Consider the following 20,471-nt stretch of genomic DNA (forward strand, 5'->3'; position numbering starts at 1 on the left):
ACTATAAGCTTTATAAAAATGGAAAGTTTTAATCCTAATCTTTAAAGTAGAGAGTGCATCTGTCTCCCAAATACGAACTGGGAGTTGCTTCATAGAAGAGGAACCTGAAAGCTGAAGGCTCTGCCTCCCATTTTACTTGTGAATATCCTATAGAACCAGATGACTTTATGTTCCTAAAGTTAATCTGACATTTGATCATACTTGCTCAGTTGTAGCTGAATAACTTAAAGTTGACACTTCGGTGAAACGCCCTTGGAAACATATTACAACTCAAAGGATCCAAGAATCTGATCACAGATCTTTCACTCATTACATGAATGTGTAAATTATTAAAATGTGAAGACACATCTTGTAATTATGAACACAAAAGTTAAAGTGATAGGAGACTAAGAAAACAGTAAATGAGTTAAACTTTGCATTTTGACTTGACTGCCTGCTGCCAGCAAACAACAAGTTTTTAAATTTGCTGAAGTCAGGATAAGGTTCACTCAGGACCAGAACCTTACACTTCATTTAAAGACACAGATGAGTGACCCTATAAAGGCGTGGAATTTTCTTAGACACGATGTTCATTCAACAACGCTGCTTTAACCTCCTAGGACCTGGCGTCCACATATGTGGACATCACATTTTGGGTTATCCAGAGCAAAATACTAAATTTTGCTCTACAGGGGCCTGATATCCACACATGAGGACATTGTACTGCCACTGTCCTATCGAAATTTAAAGCAAATGTCCTCATATGTAAAAAATCAGGTAAAAGAAAAAAAAAATCACGTAATTCTTTGTTTTGACATTCATCAGGTCCTAATCAGCCCAAATAGAAATTAAAAATGCATGCCATTTAGGTGTTAGGAGGTTAAATACAGAGCAAATAATGAGTTCTGCTGTTTTCCCAACAGGTGGCAGCAGACACTAAATTTAGGACTGATGCACCATGTCGCAACACTGTTGTCTTTATAGGCGGTCTGTGCCTCAATACTCCAAGCCTTTAAGACCCCAGTTACTTATAGTTAATGATTGTCAGTGGATTACCCGAAAAGCTATATTAAGCTAGCATCCACCCTTGGTTTGTTTGCATGTTTCCGTACAGGACCCCAAAGTAACTGATATCTGAAGCACAAAAAATAATAATAATAAAAAAAAATAATACAACCGTCGAGCACAACTACAGCTGGCAGCCTAAAAGCAGTCGCAGGAAATCAGGTTATTGCCTCCCGGCTGCTCTCGGTTAAAATGAGCAGGAGTTTAATCCTAAACGGAAAGCTTCTCTTTCTAAATGTATATTCCTTTAAATCACACAAGCACAAACCCAATGATGCAAATCATTAATATGGAGCTTTAAAAAAATGTTAATGATGTGATCGACTCCGTAATTTAAGTCCATTAAGTAATTAGTAAATTAATTAGAAGGGAGTCATGAAAAGTTTCCTGTTTGCACGCACAGATGAGAGCGGGGCTTCAATATTAGCTGGATTGCCATAAAAACAGTCTTTTGAACATTAATCCCGGCGTGAGTTTTCCAGGTCGCGCAATTACATAAGTCTGCGTACAGCGGGGACTGCGGTGTGGAGCGGAGAGGAGGGTTGAGCTCAGGCTCTGTTTTGACGCTGTGGGGAAGAGCAGAGAGGAGGAGTCACTCCGCCAACTGTTGGCCTCTCAGATCTAATCTGGATTACAGTTTGCTCCACTCTGCAGCCAGGACACCAATAATCACATTATTCTGTTTCGGCCTGACGCCTCCCGAAGCGGGCGGAAGTGGCGATGTCAAGTCGTGGCACCGCCGCTGGCGCGCTTGTCTCTCAAAGCTGAACTGCGCGTTTAAACACCAGTCATTTGTTCTCGGGAGTTTGGATGGTTTCCCCAGCGAAGGTGATGTGAGTGAAGTTGGGTGAGCGTTCCTGCGGTAGGTGGTTGGCTGGGTGGCGTGCATCCCCGTGTGCAGAGCACGCATTCTGCAGCACATCCAGACCGATCACTGCAGCCTGAGCTGGAAGCGCAATAAATTACTCTGGACCTCACCCAACCTCTGCCACTGATATATTAGAGGGGCAGATGGTCAGTCATGGCACGTTTAGGTAAGTACTAACGCATTGCTGTTTTTCTTTTGTTTAGGAAAAAATCTCTCTGTCGGTGCAATAGAATAGATTCTTTTGCTACCAAAAAATCAGAGTTGTAGGATTTTGTCTTGAGACACTGATTTTCTCATCCTCATCATGCACTGGTGAATTTGCTGTCTTTTGAAATAGCTCTACTTATCAGGGGGGAACGGTTTAAAAGCTAAAAAACAAAAAAGTTTTGAGGGAGGATGTGCTGAACAGACTCTTTAAGCTCCTGAGGTATTATCTTAATAACCTGCTTCAGTTCAAGTCCACTGATACTTACCGTGTGATACCCAAACAAACACCACCCAGTGCCAAATGTGTCACCGTGGTCAACTGGTTGTTTGAGGGCAAGATTAAGAAGCACAGCGATGGCATGGAAATAAAGGTGTGTGATGCCAGCCTCTAGGGCCAGTCCTCAAATGATCCCAGGTAACAGTTCAATCTATTTTATTTTAATGAATTAAATCCTTCTCAGAAAAAAATAACATTTGAAATATTATTTTGTCTCCTCTTTATCCTATTCCCCCCACTTAATCCAGGATAAAAAGGCCAAGAGGAGGACAGAGCAGGGGAGACATGACACTTTGGCAGAATTCAAAACCGTTTTGACGTCAGGGATAAAAGTGGGACTCTCTGCTGGTGCCATCATTATTCCCTCTCCGCATTAATCCATTCTGACTCATATGTTGCTGTCTGCTGATTGGAAGAATATGCTGGAAGAATCTATCACATGCACAGCATTTGATATCGCTTTTAGTGTCAAACGTGAACTTTGTCATCTCAGCTGTATGCAAGTGTTCAGAGAGATGGAACTGCAAATCTCGGAGACCCCAGTGCATACACATAGTGCAAATAAAACAAAACATTTTGCTTCAACATGAAGAATAGTGCAAATACTAAATACACACAAGTAGACAATATGCCCCTAAATTTAAACTAAATGATGTGGTTAATATTTACAGAGAATATAGGACGATGGTTGCATTGACCAAACATGTTCTGAGTGTACGGGCAGGTCTAAATGACGTGTGCAATACAGAAGAAACAGAAGCTTAACCTGAAGATAGAGTCTGAACTTACAAACCTATGAAATACGACATGTGCATTCTTAGAGTTCAGTGTGTGACTTTTTTCCATCAGTGTCCTTGTGCACGAGTATAAGATCTTTTAGCTTGTGACATTTTTAAAAAACACATTTATAGAAAGTTTTCAGGTCTGATAGTTTGTCATGGTTTAGCCTTTATGCTGAAAGGCCGGGAGTCGCCCAGCTGTTGACAGCTTTTTAAAGAACTGCATTTTCAGTTATCAGTTCTCTATTATTTTCTTAACCAGCTACTAAACTGTTATAACAAAGGATTTATTGCTGTCTCAGTTTCTTTGCATTTTACTTTCTCTTACAAAATGAGCTTGTTTCCTTTGAACCGTGTTTTTAGTTCTTTTTTTCTGCTCATTATTTCTTTCCTGTGACAGAAAAAATTTTGGTGTGTAGAATCTAATTTTAGCTTCTAATCCTTCATATTTCTTTCCAGAGGAATATCTGCTCCACTTTCCACTCCCAAACGACAAACCAAGAACACGAGGTCTAGGCTTGCCCATACCTTTGTCTCCAGTCCTCTGAGGGTTACGCCTCCTCACTCTTACTTGTGCAAAATTTCATCCACAGTCCTGCCTGGAAAGCTGCCAACTCCCTGCTGACTCTATATTCCACTGAGCAGCGGAGGTTTTCCTCCTCCTGTCAGCACGAACTGATCCAAATTGACTTGCAAGTGGAAATTGATTAGGGTAATGCAGTACTGTCTAGGGCAGCTTAAGCACTCACAGAGCAGCACTTTTGGTTAATTAGATTTGACAAACAGCCCGGGAGCTTGGTGCTAAAATTAATATCTCGCCTTATGAGCGTCGTGCAGAAACACGGAAAGATTTGGTGGCACCCAAAGCAAGTTAACCGGTTTCTTTTTCAGGCCCTGAAAATTGGTTTCATCAAGATCATTTATAACACACAGGACCAATTACTATTCACGTTGTTCAAATATTGCTTCTTATTTTGCTTGCATGAGTGTATTTGCTCACTAATAGCCACATTTCTTAGTTTATTATGATGCAGATGAGCAGGATCACATTACATTGCTCATAAAGCTTGACTGATACTGCAGATCACACTGTGTTGTGTGTGTAAGCTAGTTTATTGATGCATTTGAAACTGACTGATTCATCAAATGCAACTTGTGCCCTGAGTGATTTAGTTCCCTGTTACAAAAGCTTCTTTAATCAGGAAGATTACAGCCGCTTGATGTGTTGACTCTCAGTGAATTAGACTGTACAGTCTGCCTGGCAATGATATATGCTCGTGATTGATTTAAAGGGTTTTTAAAGATTGTTGAGCATTTAAAGCTCTAGCTTATGGAAGGAGTGTTTTATTGTTGTGCTTTTAAGGCAAACTGGGCAGTGGTTGGAAAAAAATAGCTGTATTGTAGAAGACTGTTATTGCGTTGGGTATCTTTCAGAGCATCTTAAAAGCAGGACTGATGTCTCAGAGTGGAACACTGCATCTAATTTGGGATTAGCTGACACTCTGTGCTGATAACTCCTTTCCAGAAACGAACCGCTCGTCCACCCTCTCCACATTACTAGACTCAGACATTATGTGAACTGACAGCACAAAGTGAAGCCGAGTTCCCTTTATGCCCGCAGAGGAGTAGTTAAAGACGAAGGAGAAGGTGCAGAAAGGACTGAGAGAAAAAACAAGTGACAAGAGAAAGGGGACCTTTTAAAGGTTTTGAAGAGTGGAACAGAGAGAAAAGAAATAAAGGGCAGGTCAGAGCAGCAGATTTAAAAGTATATTTTCACTATTTTTTTCAGGTTCCAACACAATGAACTGCACCCACCCTGAGAAGGATTTTCCAGTTGTCCATGCAGTTACAGTCTCCAATGCATTCGTGTCTCGGAGGGCTACAACTCCATCTGTTTGACCACATCCTCATCTTCGCTCCTCATTAATAGCCATCATGGAGGACAGCAAGCTGATCTTCAGTCTGGACCGCCATGAGGAGGGTCCTTCTGTGACCTTTTCCAAAGACAAACCAGAAACCAGGGAGAGCCAGCCTGAACCCAGTTTGTGGATCAATCTGGACCTTAGCCAAGGGCAACGCTCCCAGCCTCTCTTCCTGCCTCACTCCCCCTCTTCCCCAGGCTCGTTAGCTGATCTATCAGAGTCATCAGCAGGCCTGCCTGTCACCACCAACCTAGTGAAATCTTCCTCCACGGATCTGGAGCCAAGGGAGAGCAGCTCTTTAAGAAGCAAGCCCCTCCTCAGTCTGGTCAAGTCTCTGAGCACAGAGATCTCCCGCCGTGTAGAGCCAGAGGTCAATCTCTCCAAGTCTGACTCCAAGCTACATTTGCATCCTTTTAAGCAGCTTACATATCCAAAGATCCTGGAGGCCAGACCTGAAACAGGAGGAATGGATGAGAACGACGCCTGGGTTTCACCTCCCTCCATGGGCAGCATGTCTCCCACGGAGCCACGGGGCAGTTCGCTTATCGCTGAGCTGGAGGACACACGGCGGAAGTTCTCGGAGGCCATGCAGGACCAACTGAGCATGCTGAGTAAGATTATGGGGGATGAAAGCTCTGGAAGCCCCAAGCAGGGGAGGACTTCTGGTGCAGGAGAATCACCAGCCTCCCACAGCACTGGTGGAAGAGATGGAAGCAGCGACGAAGGAGGCCTTAGGTGTCGGAGGAGAACTGACGGTGAGCACAAAGGGGTATGTGACACTGCCGTCAGACGACTCCAAAAGGATTCATTAATGAAATCCTCCATCTCCCCAGAACGGCACACCCACAGCAGAGACAAACATTTGGAAATCTGCACCTATGGGGATATGATTCAGGTGGTGGAGCGCCAGAACAGCTCCAGAGAGACACATCCTAGAACTTACCCTCAGTGTCAAGTGACAGTGCCGGGTTCATCTTTGCCTCTTCACTGGCTCTTTCCTGTGGGCCTTCTAGCTTATGGTTTCTTTGTCCTGCCTCTTCCTCCCTACGTGACAGGTCTGTCCGTGGGGATTGCGTGTGGCTTTATGCTGGGCTTGGTACTGGTGTTCATGTTTGCCCCTCAACGCTCAGTCGCCAAAAGGAACTGGGTCTTACATAGCAAACTCAGTGCCATGAGCGACAATCCACTGGACGGAGAGCTCGCAAATCTACACAACCTACAGGTAATAAATGAGTTTTAAAAATTACTCTATACATAAGCTTGGAAGTAGACTAATCTAAATGTTACCTCTAAATCCTTATGCAGTCTAACTGTGGCAGATCAAGACGACAGGTACCCAGGAGGACTGTTGTTTTCCCTCTAAAGGAAATTGTGCAAAGTTTGTATCGTCACAATCAAGCTGTTTTAATAGCTTTCCACCTGCTTTTGCTGTGCTTTGTGTTCATTTGCAACCATTAATATGATAAAGATTAATACAGCATTTCCATCACAAACATGTTGCAGTTTAAGAAGCCATTGTTGTGATTACGCACACTCCGATCTGGCTCTGTATGCAAAATAATCTCTGCAGCCACTCCTTTTCTGTTTTCCCTTTTGCTAATTTGGCTACATGGAAATGCTCAAATGTTTGTTTTGCAGGATGAGAGATCAAAATATCAAAGATCAGCAGGCATGTGAGGCATTAGATAGCATCAAAGAAAGATAGTGCTTTGAATGGTGCTTAATGGAATCGTTTTTAGGTAATTGCTGTTTTAAAAGTAGCCCCTGGGCACCGATTATTATCCATGAAAGAGAGGTGCAGTCTGATAATAGCTTTCTCAAAGTACTTAAGTGTCAGTCTGACTAGAACAGTGATACTTAAAAAGATTTAAAAAAGACAAATTTTATCAGGATAGAGGACCTACTAACAGCACACAATAGTCTAGACTCATCCGCGGTGTTAAGTGAGAGTTGTATTGTGCCCTGGCTCGTGTTTCCTCTCCTGCTGAGCTGTTTGTCACAGTTTGCACCACTTGCTGTGGATCTAATTTGCCACAGTACAATCTTTGCCTCGCTTGCCGTATTTAACGCTTAAATGTTAACTCTTAGTTAAATGCAGCCTCAATACAAATACAAATATAGATGTACTTTAGTTTTACCAAGAAAACATAAAGTGGTTTGTGGCTGCAGAGGTTTCTGCTTGAATTCTGTCCTTTTGGATTATATATTCTTATTACTCACTTTCAGGGCTGGATGAATGAGACACACAGCTATGACCCTGAGACTTTCCACCCCTCCATCACACACTCTGTCTATGTTACACTGGAAGGCAGCCGGCTGCAACTAGCATACCCACGTGCCAACATCGCCCGGTGGGCTTCTTTCGACGAGACACCCCACAAAGCCGTGTTTCTGCATTCACGCACTTACCAGCTGGCTAACTGTAAGGTCAGTTCATTTGTGAGAAAGCAGGCCTGCCTTTCAGAGGGAAATTAAAACCACCTGAACCCCTTGCTCTTATTTCTCTGCAACCACTGAAACAGTTATGACTAAAACGAATAAACCTGACCTCACCTGCCCACTGAGGCAAGCTAAAGTAGCTCTCCCTGTATGGTAACAGAGTAAAGTTAACACACATTCACTGGCAGTGCTTTCACTGCTGCCAGTATCTCTTTTGAGCATGTTGTATAAATGCAGATGGAACAGAAATGAAATGAATAGTTTGTCCTTCTGTTGAAAATTTTTACTTCAGGTGTCTCTGGTGCCTCCTGGTTTGGCTCGTAAGAGGGTATGGAACAGGAAGTACCCAATCTGCATCACTCTGGCTGAGGGGGAGGAAGGGGAGGAAAGCGTGGTTGAAGGGCAGGAAACCGAAGAAGAAAGGGCAGAGAAAAACACAGATCCCCACCAGCAGTTTCCCGTCACCCTCTACCTGTTTGGGCGCACTGGAAGAGAGAAGGAGGAGTGGTTCCAGCATTTTGTGTCAGCCTCCAGAGCCGGAGCCCAGACCAGTGTGAGCGATGAAGGAAACACAGGTAAGAAGACGTCTTGTTTGAGTGATATGGAGAAATTCACCTGGTTGCGATACTATTTGTAGCCCGGAAATGTCACCTCTTTCATTTAAAATACATGTACTACAAGTTACTCAATGCCAAATTTGCCTTTTTCTATCATTCTTTCAGCAGTATTTTTAGATTCACCAACTCTTTACTTTCAAATGTGTCACACAGAAACACTAAGCAGTGGAGAGACCATTAAAGAAAGCACAGAGGAGCTGCCTGATTTCCCAGGAGCAATGAAAGCAAGAACCCTATTGGACTACAGCTCCTACATGATTCAGCTAATGGGCTCAGAAAGTTGCAATCCCACCCCCAGCCCCTGCCACAGTGACAAGGGAAGCCCCACGACTTGCAAGAAGGTCAGTGAAAAAGCTTTAGATCGACTATCATGCATCTCTCCAAGTGATGTAAACTGTAAACTTCCCATCACTGTTTTTCAGGTTCCATTTAAATTGGGGTTTTTTTCCATCGGGGGGAGATATAGCAGTGTTTCTTAGCCCTGTTTAACTCATGTCACAATAACCCCCACTGATCAGAGCTGCTTTATGTCCACTTTTCTTTTATAATGTTCTCTGTGCTCACATGAGATTTGTCCAGAATGCTGGCTCAGCTAAATACATCCCTGCTGACTGGACCAAATTTTTCTATTCAGCAATATCAGATATCACCTGGCTGGAAAACTATAAATAGTAACTCATTGTGACTGGAACATACTTGTCTGTGCTTCTAATGCTGGCTTAGGCGGTTTGGGATTGGAACCCCCACAGAGGGACAGTCTGTTCAGATGTTTAGAGGAGGTGGCACAGAAAGTGAAAGTGGGGTTTATTTTAGAAGACAGTGGGAATGTGTATTTCGTTTCTCAGTCCTATTTGGTCATTTTACTCCTGAACAATGTTTGTGCCAACATATATGTCTCATTTTTAAAAAAATATTTCCTGCAGATTGACGCCAAAGAGCATGGTTCTGGAGGTCAGGGTGGAGTTGAGGCTGGTGCAGGTAGTGGGCCGGGGGAATTCTCTGCAGAGAGTGAGCCCACCTGGGTTAACTGTCTGGTGGGAAGAATCTTCTGGGACTTTCTCCGGGAGAAATACTGGGCCGATCAGGTGGCGCACAAAATCCAGAAGAAACTCAGCAAGATCAAGGTGAGGGTGTATGAGAATGTGTGTAAGTTAGGTGTTTTTTAGCAAACTAAAGGAAAGAGAAACATAAAAAATCAAATGTTTGGCCCCTGCATGCTACCAGAACTGCTGTGATGCATCACGCCTGTGGTTTACTGCTCTATAAGGGCATGTGCACCCCAATCATACTAGCAAACAGAGGTAACAGATACACTAACCATAGAGGTTGGGTGTTGCTCATTCTGTGCTGCCTTTCATGGATCACAAAAAGTTAGCAGTTGGCACGGGGGAGCTGAAAATGTTATTTATTTTTTCAAGCTTAGTCAGATACCACAGCATCAGCAGTGTCACTGTGACTAATGATGTGGCTACTTAAAGAGATGGAAACTAAATAAACTGTAGGACAGCCTGAACATCAGGTCAGAGGTCAAAATACATGACATAAAGTGCACAAACGCTGCATTTCTCTTTTTCTGTGTGTGTGTGTGTGAGAGAGAGAGAGAGAGAGTGAGTCTGCTGATAATGCACTCCCTCTGGCTCCCAGGGCAATGGGTGGAGAGTGCTTAGAGGAGCACTGATGGTCCTGCAGCATCCCATTGCTCATTGCATGCACTCCTCTGTGACCCAGACCTTCTGGGTTTTTTCTCTCTTGCACAGACACACACATATTCACACAGTGTAGTTTCCCCTACTCGCTCATTTCTTGGAGGTAATTAGCGCGCCTTGTAATACTTCTGCTGTGCTTTTGCCTGACTATATTTTAAGAGGTTTCTGTTACTGACGTGAATGCACTAATAAACTAATAAAAGACTCCCTTTGTCTCATTATAGCTGCCGTACTTCATGAATGAGCTGACTCTGGCTGATCTGGACATGGGCACCTGCCTACCTCATATCCTTAGCACATCCAAACCTACGCTGGACTCCAGAGGTACACCATGGTTGTGTTCATATCCTTCATTTGTCAAGTACTTTCTAATGCACTAATTTTAACTGCACGCGAGGAGTAGCCAGACACAGGGGTTACTTAACAGCGTATACCCAGATCTCTTTCTCAGTCGCATTCCTGCTGTGAGCACAGGCCAAGATCTCATTTGTTTCATTACTGAGTTTGGTTTGTCATGGCCGTCCTAAAAGCTTTCCATTGTCTCCCGCTGAAGCGATTAGCAATCCTCTTAGCCCGAGCTATCGTCGACCAACAATAACCAGCCGAAGCTATCATCCACCAGTCTAATGTCCCTTCTGCACAACACTGTGCCAAACCGGATTAAGAAGAGAGACCAAACCAAACTCAGGGTTTTGAACTAATTAAGAATTCAGCTGCTGTAAGCTTTAAGCCCTTCCTTTTTTTCTCCACACCTTTATCCCCAAGGTCTGTGGCTACAGCTAGAGTTGGTGTACACCGGCTGCCTTCAGATGACCCTGGAGACCAAGATGAACCTGTGTAAGCTGGGTAAAGAGGGAGAGGATGAGGCTCACAGTGTACCAGAGACCCAGAAAGTGGGGTGAGACCCACTTTAGCATTTCAGTGTTTGCGAAGAAATGTGTTTTTAACCTATGCAGGTTGATATGATGACTAGAACTGTTATGTTTTTTCAGCTCTAAGATGAAGCTGTGTATACTGGCCGATAGTGATGAAGAGTCATCCAGCGCAGGGTCATCTGATGAAGAGGAGGTGCCTCCGTCTGAGCTACAGGGATGCGTGGGAGACAAGAGTCCTGTAATGGCAGCCGACGGGTAACTTAAAAACTTATTTAGAATTTTTCCACTTAGAAATATCAAGGCATGGTGATGACAGTTCATCACTACAAGGCAGTCCCTATTGATTTGTGGTTCTTGGTCTTTATCCCTTACAGGCACACAGGTGGCAGGACAAGCAGGAAAATCTTGAGATTCGTGGACAAGATAGCAAAGTCCAAATACTTCCAGAAAGCCACAGAGAATGAGTACATAAGAAAGAAGATATCTGAGGTCTCCAACATGCCCCTGATGCTAAGCGTTGAGGTCCTGGAGCTTTCTGGGACGCTGGCCATCAACATCCCTCCTCCTCCTACTGACAGGATATGGTGCTGATTCTCTTTGCTCTCTTGGCACTTAATTAAATTTAATTACCATCGAGAAATTCAATGCAAACTGCAGGTTTTGTTTCTTTATCCATTATACACCATGCTGATAGCCGCTCTCTTTCAGGTACAGTTTCCGGTTGCCTCCCAGGTTGGACCTTCACGTGCGTCCCATGCTGGGGGAGAGGGAGGTCACCTTCACTCATGTCACTGAGTGGATTGAGAAAAAACTGCAGTGTGAGTTCCAGGTCAGTCCATCAGTGTTTCCGTTTGCTCACAGGGATGATTCTGATTAATAATTCATGCATTTATGTTCTGACAGATTGATATCAGCGTGAGCAGAAATTTCCTGTGTCTTTGACAATAACGTCTAATGATTGCATTAATAATTAAATATGGTTGTGTTGTCCTTTGTCTCTCAACAGAAAGTGTTTGTCATGCCCAACATGGATGATCTTTATCTGCCCCTCATGACATCTGGACTGGACAACCCACCCGCATCCCACCATTCCTCAATCCATTCCTCATCCCAGCAGTCGTCCATGGAGTCTCAGGAGTACCTGTCAGAGTAGGCGCGGCTGATGCCTCAGATGTTGAGGCAAAATTGCTGATGTTCAGCTATTATCCTGAATCTCTAATGGATTCAGAGGCTGCTGCAGCTGGGTCCCAGCTTGAGTGGGTTCTCTGTTACCAGTGCAGGACAAATGTCTCCTGAAGCCTCGCTGAGCTCAGCAGTGACCTCGTGACTGTGAGAATGATGCTGCAGTGCCCCCTACTGTGAAGTTCATTACTGACAAGAGAAGTGTTTTTTAAAATGCTGACAACCGCTAACTGCACAAAATTAAAGGGTTATTGATGTATTTTTAAAAGGGAATGCTGTTTGAGCCAACTATCATCCATCCATCCATCCAGGAAAGAATAAAATTTGATGAAAACTTCCATATGTGTTCCTTATTGATTAGAAGCAGAAATGCAGTTAAAACACAAAATTCAAGTATAATTTACATATTTTATTATTTTGTGGAGTTCATAATCCACACTTTCAGGCCTCCTCTGGCAGAGGACCTGGCATTGTTTTTTGGGTGTCTTTCTTCAGAGGCCCCTGCAGGTAAACAAGAGGTCAGGAGTTAAAATACAGCAGAATAATTACAGATTTTATTATGTCATCAGTGGATAGTTTGAAAATTTGAATCGTATTGTGCAGTTATTTTGCCTCACTCGTCCAAAATCTTTGCTTCCTGGTATTCAGTTGGGTTTTTTTCTTTGTTTGTTTTTTCTTTTCGGTTGTTTTTTCACACTCACCATAAATGCTCTCTTCTCCTGGGCAGTCTGGAAGCGCCCATGGCCAAATTTGGAAGTGGTGTCAATGAACTTGAGCTCGATGCCTTCCTTGTACTTGCGCGATGTTTGCGTGAGTAAAGACTGTGAGGAAGAGCAGCCAAAAATGTTAAATAGTACGCTTACATGAGTGATACCTGTAAGAGCTGAAGACTTTTTAAATTCCTCACCCTACCTTTCGAAGGGTGAGGACACGTTTTTTAGCCCCAATAACGCAGCCTTTCACCATGACAAAGTCATTATTCACTTCACCATAGCGAGGAAAGCCTCCCTATGACATAAATGTAGTAATAAAGGTTAAAATATCTCACCTGATGCAAACACTTTGTTTTACATTACTGCTGATACATTATAAATATCGACTTTGGATACAAGAAAACTTTCATGCACAGTATGACATTGTAACACAAAGGTGGGAGTACCATGGGGGTAATGGTTTTCTGGCTGATGTCATAGTTTGTAGACGCATTGTTCCGGATCACTTTTCCATCCTGGATGTGAAGACCCCTACCAATACGGTAGATCTGAGAAAACAAAAGAGGACATCAAGATTTCAATTATGGAAAACCCCTCATACTAACCATAATAATTCATAATACTCCTTATTTAAAGAGATGTTTAGGCAGCTGACAAACATTTTTAGAAATGTGACTAGGTGTGCACAAATAAGTTCTTAAAGCTATAAACCTTTTTGTTGATCTCAGTGCGGTGATGATAGCCTTTCTGACCAGCACGAGCTTCAGTGAAGCCCACACGCGCAGGATGCCAGGCTCCAATACAAGCCACCTTCCTCAGACCCTTGTGAGTCTTCCGTGGGAGTTTCTTTGTGTGCCAGCGGCTTGTTACGCCTATCAGCCCAAAGATGTAAAAGTCATGGTTGGACCTTAGGGTTTATTTCTGATTAAACTTTTCAACGGCTGGGGCTACCACAGCACATTTCCTACCTTTGAAGCCGTGACCTTTCGTGACACCGATGACATCAATCATCTCATCCTGGTAGAAGACGGCAGACACGGGCACAGCCTGCTCCAGGTGCTCCTTCGCCCAGTCCACCTTGTCCGAGATGGTACCCCCATTTAGCTGCACCTCCATGACGTGAGCTTTTTTCTGTCTTAAGGGCAACAGTCGCATCTGGAGGCAGATGAAAACTAATTAGGGAAGCCTGCAAGCTGCAAACAGAAGCAGCTCCCAAATCTAAAACAACTGTGTTGTTAAGTGCAGAGCTTGCGAAGCATACTGAAAAGCATCTTGCTTTCAAGTTACTATAATTAGATTTATTATTCAGCATGTGGCCATGTTTGAACTCTCAGATGTAACACCAGTCACTCGGAACAACTCTGATATTTAAATGTGCATGTTAATGTTTTTCTTCATGAGCTGAGGAGGCTTGATCTTAGCAGGATTTTAAGAACTGAAATCTTGGCTGATCTTTGGCTTCATGCTGCCAACATAAAGGCAAAGACTCTGTGAGTGGTCTTCATCCCCCGTGAAAATTATTTATAAACTGCTATTTGAAACTGCCCTCCAGTGCTCCCCACAGGGTGATCGCTGTAGTCAGAGCCATCCAGCTACCGGCAGCCAAGAGCTTTGGGATTTGGAGGCTTTTGTCTCTGTTGCATGTGGGCAGTTGGATAACTCTGACACCTCTGCCCCCTCCAAGAGAGAGATTTAACAGAAGTAGATCAAGTAAATAACTGTCAGTGATTATACTAGCCGATGAAATCAGATGGAAAACTAAAAACTGAGCTAATGTGATGCAGGACGGTGATTTTAGAACCTACCTGTGAGTGAACAATAACCCTGATAACTGAACAGTACTTCTTCATGGCATTGAAGTCTTTGTCAAGCTGCTTCTTGCCTGTCTCGTCCTGCCACTTCTTAGCATACTTAGTGAAGGCTTTCTTCTTGCTCTTATACCTGAAACACAGAAAAGCTCAGCACATATTGAAGGAACAACAGTGTGACAAGAGCGTATGTGCGGGTCAATTACTTCTATGCACAGGAGAGCTTTAAATGATCACACATACCAGTTTTTATAAAATCTGCGCTTGCACTCGTCACTCAGGTGCTCAGCAAAGATGGTTTTCAGGGCGCGCAAACCACGGATCGTTTTGATGTATCCCACAACACCCACCACAATGACAGGCGGAGTCTCGATGATGGTCACCGCCTCAACTTCTTCTCGCTTTGATTGCTCTGTGGGAGACAGAAGGAGGCAGATCCTGCTAGGAAAACTGCCAGATTCAAGTCAGTGAAGCATGCAGCAGGTAAACAGAGGGTGACAAAAAGGTAAAAATATGCAAAACAAAAGAGACGTGAAGGAATGCATTTTAAGTTTAACCTCAGCACAAAATCAAAGCAGGCTTTCAGTTTTTAACACTAACAGCTTGAAAGCAGCCTGAGCAACGCTCAGTTTATTCTTTCTGTGTCATTTGATTTTATTTAACTTTCTATTTCTATTTACATCTCTAAAATAATGCATGCTATATACTAAATAGACAGCAGATTTTTCTAAAGTCTTGTATTCATCAATGTTTACATACTGAGGCCAGTGCGGTGCACCTCTCTCAGCGTGTGGGTCATGCCTGCCTTATATCCCAGGAAGGCAGTGAGGTGGACGGGATGGCTGGGGTTATCTTTGGGCCATGAACGCACCCTCCCCCTGTGCTTCTTGCTTCGCTTGCAAGGCAGGAACCCCATGTGCCCGTGGCGAGGAGCATGGAATTTGCGATGAGACTGAAAAGCCACAATGGAGTTGGTGCAAGCCCAATTTGATGACATTTAGATAACCCATGGGTGTTTAGTGTTACTTTCATTTTTAGTTACCATATCCTTTGGATTTTTGGCAGGTCATAAACACACTGCCAGTGTACAACATAAGCTGATGTCCACACGTGTCCAGATGTGTACATTTGAATATACACATCAGTGGTGGGAGACACCCACATCACTCTATACTAAAAATGTAGGACACATTTACATACCAAAACAAATTATTCCTTATAGTTACTTATTAAATGGTGACATCAGTCATGTTTTTGAGCAACTGTTTGCAATCATTTCCTCATTTTCTTTAAATTCCTCCAAATCTTTAACAGTGTTAAGTTAGCGGAACACAAAAAGAGTCATCTTCCATGATCTTCCAATCTGTTGCCTTTGTATTCAGGCCATGTGCTTCTGCTTCACTCTGTTTCTGTTTCATATCTCATGTAATTCAGAAATCCAAATAAAATAATTAAGAAAACTTGAAACGATGGTGTCTTGTTATAGAAAAAAAAGGTCACCAGCGCAGTGTTCCACGTGCTCTCCTAAGCGTAGCCATTACTAGATTTCAGTGTGCTTCATACACTCTTATAAATTCAAAAGGTCAAAGAAAGTGATAAATCATCAAAAAACACACACACACACATGTAGGAGGCAAAGACATGCCAAAAGTGCAGCTTTAACTATCATTTAAAAAAGAAAATGACCAAAACACAAGGAGCACTGACCATGTCTGCGGATTGTCCCAGTGACAGATAGAAAGAGACAGAAACCAGTGCAGATGCTAGGGTCATACATAAGATGATACACAGGGCTCTAATTTGGTGTTTGGCCCAGATGAGGGGACGTATTCGCTTTCAAACAAGACGATCTCTGCCAAGTCCTGACCAGATAGGAGGAGGGAAGATGGTAATGTCAGAGGTCTGAGGTGGTGGGGAGGCCTAGTGGACAGGAACCGTACAACCAAGAAAGGAGAGGAGGAGGAAGAAAGTCTTCGCTGTCATGTGATCATGTGACCAATGATGACCTGATTTAGTTTTTTCAGGCCAGGACCACACCACACCGATGATTTCAGAAAGTCATGTCCTTAAGAAACAGAGGGGGCAAGGGGATCCAGTAAAGAGCTGACACAGGACCTGAAAGATGCATCTGGCCCTTCAGCTGACCCATCTACTGTTTGCTGAAATGGTCTCAGTGGAAGGGGTGACTGTCAAGAGGCTATTTTTAGTTAAGGTAAAAAAAAGGTTGAGGTATGCCAAAATACACGAGAACTGCACTAAAAATCTGTGGCAACAGGTCTGGAATAGCATAGAATCCAAATCTGAAATTCTTGTTCAAGTCAGGTTCAAATCTTGGTTCATCAGAATAGACTGGATAGAAAGCTTACCTAAGAAAGTTCAGACTATGTTAAAGAATAAAAGTTGTCATGCCAAGTACTGACGAGTACAAGTACTTTCAAGCACAATTTCCAGTTTTCCTAGCAAAATATTAAGAAAAGAAGGGTGGTTCAAGACTTTTGCACCCCACCTTAAGTTATCATAGTCGGCTCTCTGCCGCCCCCTACTGTAGCTAACTAGTACAACAGTCCAACCTGCGACCTTTACCCTTCGACCTTCATATTTTAAGAAAACTGAAGTGAGCTCGTTCCAAGTTTTCCTTTAAGTTTTTTTTATTTGTAATAATTCTAATTCAATAATAAAGACTGGCATAAAGACGTTCAAACACTTTTATTTGCTGACCTCTAATTCGCCATGATGTTGCTTTTCCTGCGCATGCGCTCCGTCTAAAGGAGACCTGTCGAGGTCGAATTGTAGGGTTTTTTCAGTTTTGCTCAAAACAGGGCACAAAAATGCCTGCAGACTACGATAAAGGGGCATACCCAGAGCCTCCTCGGCAGACTCCGGTTGTGGACAAACAAACAGCACTGCCAAACCCAGCTCTGATTTTGTCTAAGCTTTTCTATTACTCCGTGGACCTGCCTGTCACCACATTTAGAGGTAACTGGAAGCTAACTAGGCTAACAGGGTAGCTCAACAACATAGCATAAGAACTGAGGACGCTGTATACGCATGCTGGTTCATTTAAAGTGGTGCTTTTTCTTCCACTGAATTATTTAAATCTAGATAAGTTACAAGCTTTGTTTTGTGCTAGTAGATGTCAGGTTTTGCGGTAGAAGTCCGCGGTTAGTGAGATGTTTATGCTAGCAATGGTACAACCTACTCTCCATGGACTCAGTTTATATGAGCTTTGAACCCTTTCCTTCCTTCGCCCAGATGCTGTTGACAGTATTCGGGCTAAAAACAAGATCGTGTACTACCACCAGAAGTTCCGTCGTGTTCCTGACCTGACGGAGTGCAAAGAGGGAGATTACCCCTGCTACTACGAGGCAGAGATGCAGTGGAGGAGAGACTAGTAAGTAACATACGAGTGAGATTCAGAGGGATGAAAACTTTTCACATGAATGCATTTTTTGTCCACCAGTCTGCACTTTGTAATGTTAATGACAAAGGAAAACATAGTTTTAGAGTTGTTTTGTAAACTAATTAAATTTAAGCAACTGAAATGCGTTTTACAAATATATACAGACATCATTTATTGTGCATTAAAAGTCCTAAATATATTTCAACTTGACTGGAGGCATAAGTGTAACACACACACTGTTAATGAATCACACACACATATTACATTATGCCTGGATAATCTCAACATATAAGTGGTAAAATCGTCTACAAAAACGCAAAATACTCACATCACAACTTCATCTTTTGGGCTTCACCTTTGTCAAAAGGTTTGTGAGCGTTTTGAATAAATAACATGGTGCAGGTCAGGAAGTACAGGTTTTTATTAGCATGCCCATCTGCCATCAAAAAACGTTCATTCACTGTTTTTGTTTGTTTTTTTAATCAGTGGGGTGGAAAGTGACTGAGTAAATGTTTACTCTAATTCATTTTATAAAGGAAATGTATACTGCATTAAATAAATAAAAAATAAGGTTAGACTTTGGTTCATAAGCTAGATGAATGAATATATAATGAAATTGCATGCAATGTCCTCTCAATACAAAGCTCTGGGGGACAAGAGGCTTACAATATGTCTATTTAAAAAAAACTGTATAAAGCCTATAATATATGTACAAGCCTGTAAAAGTAAACATAGAATTTCTAAAATTTCTAAGTAAAACATACATCATGCCAAAACAGGACATGTCATGTTCTGCAGCCATTTATTGCACCATTTTTTTTTTTTTTTTTTCACTTTACAAAATATCTTTTGGTTAAATTTTTTTTTTCTCACTGTTTCTACTGTTCTGAAAAGTTAAAACAGTGTCTGGGGTTGGGTGGATCTTTCACGAGGCTCTGGGCTTTTTTCTTTATGTGACAGGATACTGACAGACTTCTTTGAGTTTGTGTTGATGCTTCTAAATTACTCAGAGAGCATGAAGCAAAAGATGTAACTGGCCAGAAGTCCCAGCATTCTGGCAGAGCAATACCTACAGCTCATCACCTAGCCAACACACCTTCTGCAAAAAGCATGGTGGTGACAGGATCAAGCACACGTCCCCAAGCATGCTTTGGAGATGTGTTTTTAGGTTGTTTTCTCTTTGGGGGTTTTTTTTTTTTTTTTTTTTTGCAGGGATTGCATGAGTGTAGCCAAATATAGGAGGACCTTAAAGAAACTGTGTTCACCAGAGTCCAGTAACATGAATAAGGGGTAGCAGTTCACCTTGTAGCACAATGACACAAAGCAAACTGCCAGTATGGTGCTTGCTGGCTTCAGAAACGGTCTCAAACTGCATTAGAGCATTCCAGTCAGCCAGACTGAAATGCACGTAACAATTTCGGAGAGATCAGAAGATGGCAGTTCTGTTTAAAAAGTCTGTCTGACAGACTTTGACAGAAAATGAAAATCCCCTTGTGTCGCTGTCTTGTCCCTCAGCAAAGTGGATCAGGAGATCGTGAAGGTGATCCAGGAGCGTTTGAGGGCCTGCCAGCAGAGAGAAGGACACAGCTACCAGCAGAACTGTTCTAAGGAAATTCAGCAGTTCAATGAGGTGACAAAGAACTTCCAGTCACGCTGTAAGTACTGAGCTGTTCCAGAGCTTTGATGTGTGCAGTTTATAAGCAATAAGTGTTCAGTAATGGCACACAACATTTATCCTTAAGTGTCATTGTCTCCAGCTTTTGAGTTTGTGAGTTTGCTTTTCTTTTCCTATGTAAAGGAGATTTGGGTTTTTGCATATTGTGATTTCCTGATTTTTGGAGAGCTTTTTCTGTTTTGCTGCACAGCCGCTTCATGTATTAAATTGTCATCTTTCCTCTTTGTAGATGGAGACCTGGGAGCTTATGCCAGTGCAAGGAAATGTCTAATGAAGCAAAAAGAGCGAATGATGGCAGCTCAGGCCCAGAATGCTTAAGAATCTCTCTCTCTCTCCTATGTAATAACTGTAAAATAAAGTTTATGTAAAATCACAACTTTCTACTTTGCATTTTGTTACACGAATTAACTAAAGTGAATGTCCTGCTGCAGGAAATTTAATTAATGTAACTAAAAGGGATGGAGTTTTAGTATTGATCTGCTTGGGTGGCATTAAACCATACTTTGCCTTTAAGATGTTCTCTTTAATGCAGGTTGAAAGCCAGAGAGCAAAAGTAAGTGAGAGATGTTAACCGAGCAACTATACTGTCAGTAAAGGTGCAAAAACTAGTCTGAAGCCAGAAATTTGTACCATCAACTAGTCAGACGTTCCCATTTGAGTATCAGAGTTGGCAAAAGTACAGACATTCTGTAGTTAAGTAAAAGTTCAAAAACTACTGTTAAAAAATACTCCACTAAAAGTTGAAGTACTGACTCGACTTCTTTACTGAAGTAAAAGTAAAAAAGTAGCTGAAGGATGTTTCTCGAGGTTACTCTATTACGCAACTTATCTGTTTGTGGGCTACTCAGAAATAATAGCCATGGGCCTTTCAAAGAAATCCAGAAAAGGTGACCACGGTTTATTAAAAAAAAATTTTGACCCACAAATGTATATCTAATTTTTTCTAAATCCATACAGAA

The 20,471-nt window shown here is 42.5% G+C and overlaps 3 protein-coding genes across 6 annotated transcripts; 2 read left to right on the forward strand and 1 right to left on the reverse strand.

Annotated features, from left to right (window-relative positions):
* The first annotated feature begins 1,705 nt into the window (after positions 1 to 1,705).
* On the forward strand, positions 1,706 to 12,226 carry LOC116313062 (testis-expressed protein 2-like). Of its 2 annotated transcripts, XM_039610650.1 has the most exons (13): positions 1,706 to 2,078; positions 4,965 to 5,852; positions 5,931 to 6,319; positions 7,324 to 7,524; positions 7,829 to 8,111; positions 8,307 to 8,494; positions 9,077 to 9,277; positions 10,084 to 10,183; positions 10,625 to 10,757; positions 10,852 to 10,989; positions 11,109 to 11,318; positions 11,443 to 11,563; positions 11,741 to 12,226. In XM_039610650.1, the coding sequence occupies exons 2-13, from the start codon at positions 5,111 to 5,113 to the stop codon at positions 11,885 to 11,887; spliced, it is 2,853 nt and encodes a 950-aa protein (XP_039466584.1). In that variant the 5' UTR covers positions 1,706 to 2,078; positions 4,965 to 5,110; the 3' UTR covers positions 11,888 to 12,226. The 2 variants fall into 2 exon arrangements, with proteins under 2 accessions (XP_039466584.1, XP_039466583.1); XM_039610649.1 differs by having other exon boundaries at positions 4,965 to 6,319.
* A 78-nt stretch (positions 12,227 to 12,304) lies between these two features.
* On the reverse strand, positions 12,305 to 16,824 carry LOC116313071 (60S ribosomal protein L3). 3 transcript variants are annotated; one of them, XM_039611711.1, is made up of 10 exons: positions 16,804 to 16,824; positions 15,197 to 15,389; positions 14,681 to 14,849; positions 14,435 to 14,570; positions 13,598 to 13,784; positions 13,341 to 13,501; positions 13,076 to 13,177; positions 12,829 to 12,924; positions 12,618 to 12,737; positions 12,305 to 12,417 (listed from the first exon to the last, which is right to left on the reverse strand). In XM_039611711.1, the coding sequence occupies exons 2-10, from the start codon at positions 15,351 to 15,353 to the stop codon at positions 12,358 to 12,360; spliced, it is 1,188 nt and encodes a 395-aa protein (XP_039467645.1). In that variant the 5' UTR covers positions 15,354 to 15,389; positions 16,804 to 16,824; the 3' UTR covers positions 12,305 to 12,357. The 3 variants fall into 3 exon arrangements, with proteins under 3 accessions (XP_039467645.1, XP_031586503.1, XP_039467646.1); XM_031730643.2 differs by lacking the exon at positions 16,804 to 16,824 and adding an exon at positions 16,145 to 16,244; XM_039611712.1 differs by lacking the exons at positions 15,197 to 15,389; positions 16,804 to 16,824 and adding an exon at positions 16,145 to 16,266.
* A 356-nt stretch (positions 16,825 to 17,180) lies between these two features.
* Positions 17,181 to 19,888, forward strand: ndufb10 (NADH:ubiquinone oxidoreductase subunit B10). The gene is made up of 4 exons (XM_031730642.2): positions 17,181 to 17,413; positions 17,690 to 17,828; positions 19,353 to 19,492; positions 19,742 to 19,888. The coding sequence occupies exons 1-4, from the start codon at positions 17,266 to 17,268 to the stop codon at positions 19,828 to 19,830; spliced, it is 516 nt and encodes a 171-aa protein (XP_031586502.1). The 5' UTR covers positions 17,181 to 17,265; the 3' UTR covers positions 19,831 to 19,888.
* Positions 19,889 to 20,471: the final 583 nt, after the last annotated feature.

This window comes from Oreochromis aureus, linkage group 4 (genome assembly GCF_013358895.1).
Source record: "Oreochromis aureus strain Israel breed Guangdong linkage group 4, ZZ_aureus, whole genome shotgun sequence".
NCBI lineage: Eukaryota > Metazoa > Chordata > Actinopteri > Cichliformes > Cichlidae > Oreochromis > Oreochromis aureus.

Excerpts from the sequence above, each read along its gene's own strand:
- LOC116313062 (XM_039610649.1), top strand. The coding sequence starts at position 5,111 with ATGGAGGACAGCAAGCTGATCTTCAGTCTGGACCGCCATGAGGAGGGT. Across the intron at positions 10,184-10,624 it reads ACCTACGCTGGACTCCAGAG|GTCTGTGGCTACAGCTAGAG; the intron begins GTACACCATGGT and ends TTTATCCCCAAG. Across the intron at positions 10,758-10,851 it reads CCAGAGACCCAGAAAGTGGG|CTCTAAGATGAAGCTGTGTA; the intron begins GTGAGACCCACT and ends ATGTTTTTTCAG.
- LOC116313071 (XM_031730643.2), bottom strand. The coding sequence starts at position 16,210 with ATGACCCTAGCATCTGCACTGGTTTCTGTCTCTTTCTATCTGTCACTG. Across the intron at positions 13,178-13,340 it reads GCACTGAGATCAACAAAAAG|ATCTACCGTATTGGTAGGGG; the intron begins GTTTATAGCTTT and ends TTGTTTTCTCAG. Across the intron at positions 12,925-13,075 it reads AGAAAACCATTACCCCCATG|GGAGGCTTTCCTCGCTATGG; the intron begins GTACTCCCACCT and ends TTTATGTCATAG.
- ndufb10 (XM_031730642.2), top strand. The coding sequence starts at position 17,266 with ATGCCTGCAGACTACGATAAAGGGGCATACCCAGAGCCTCCTCGGCAG. Across the intron at positions 17,414-17,689 it reads GCCTGTCACCACATTTAGAG|ATGCTGTTGACAGTATTCGG; the intron begins GTAACTGGAAGC and ends TCCTTCGCCCAG. Across the intron at positions 19,493-19,741 it reads AAAGAACTTCCAGTCACGCT|ATGGAGACCTGGGAGCTTAT; the intron begins GTAAGTACTGAG and ends TCCTCTTTGTAG.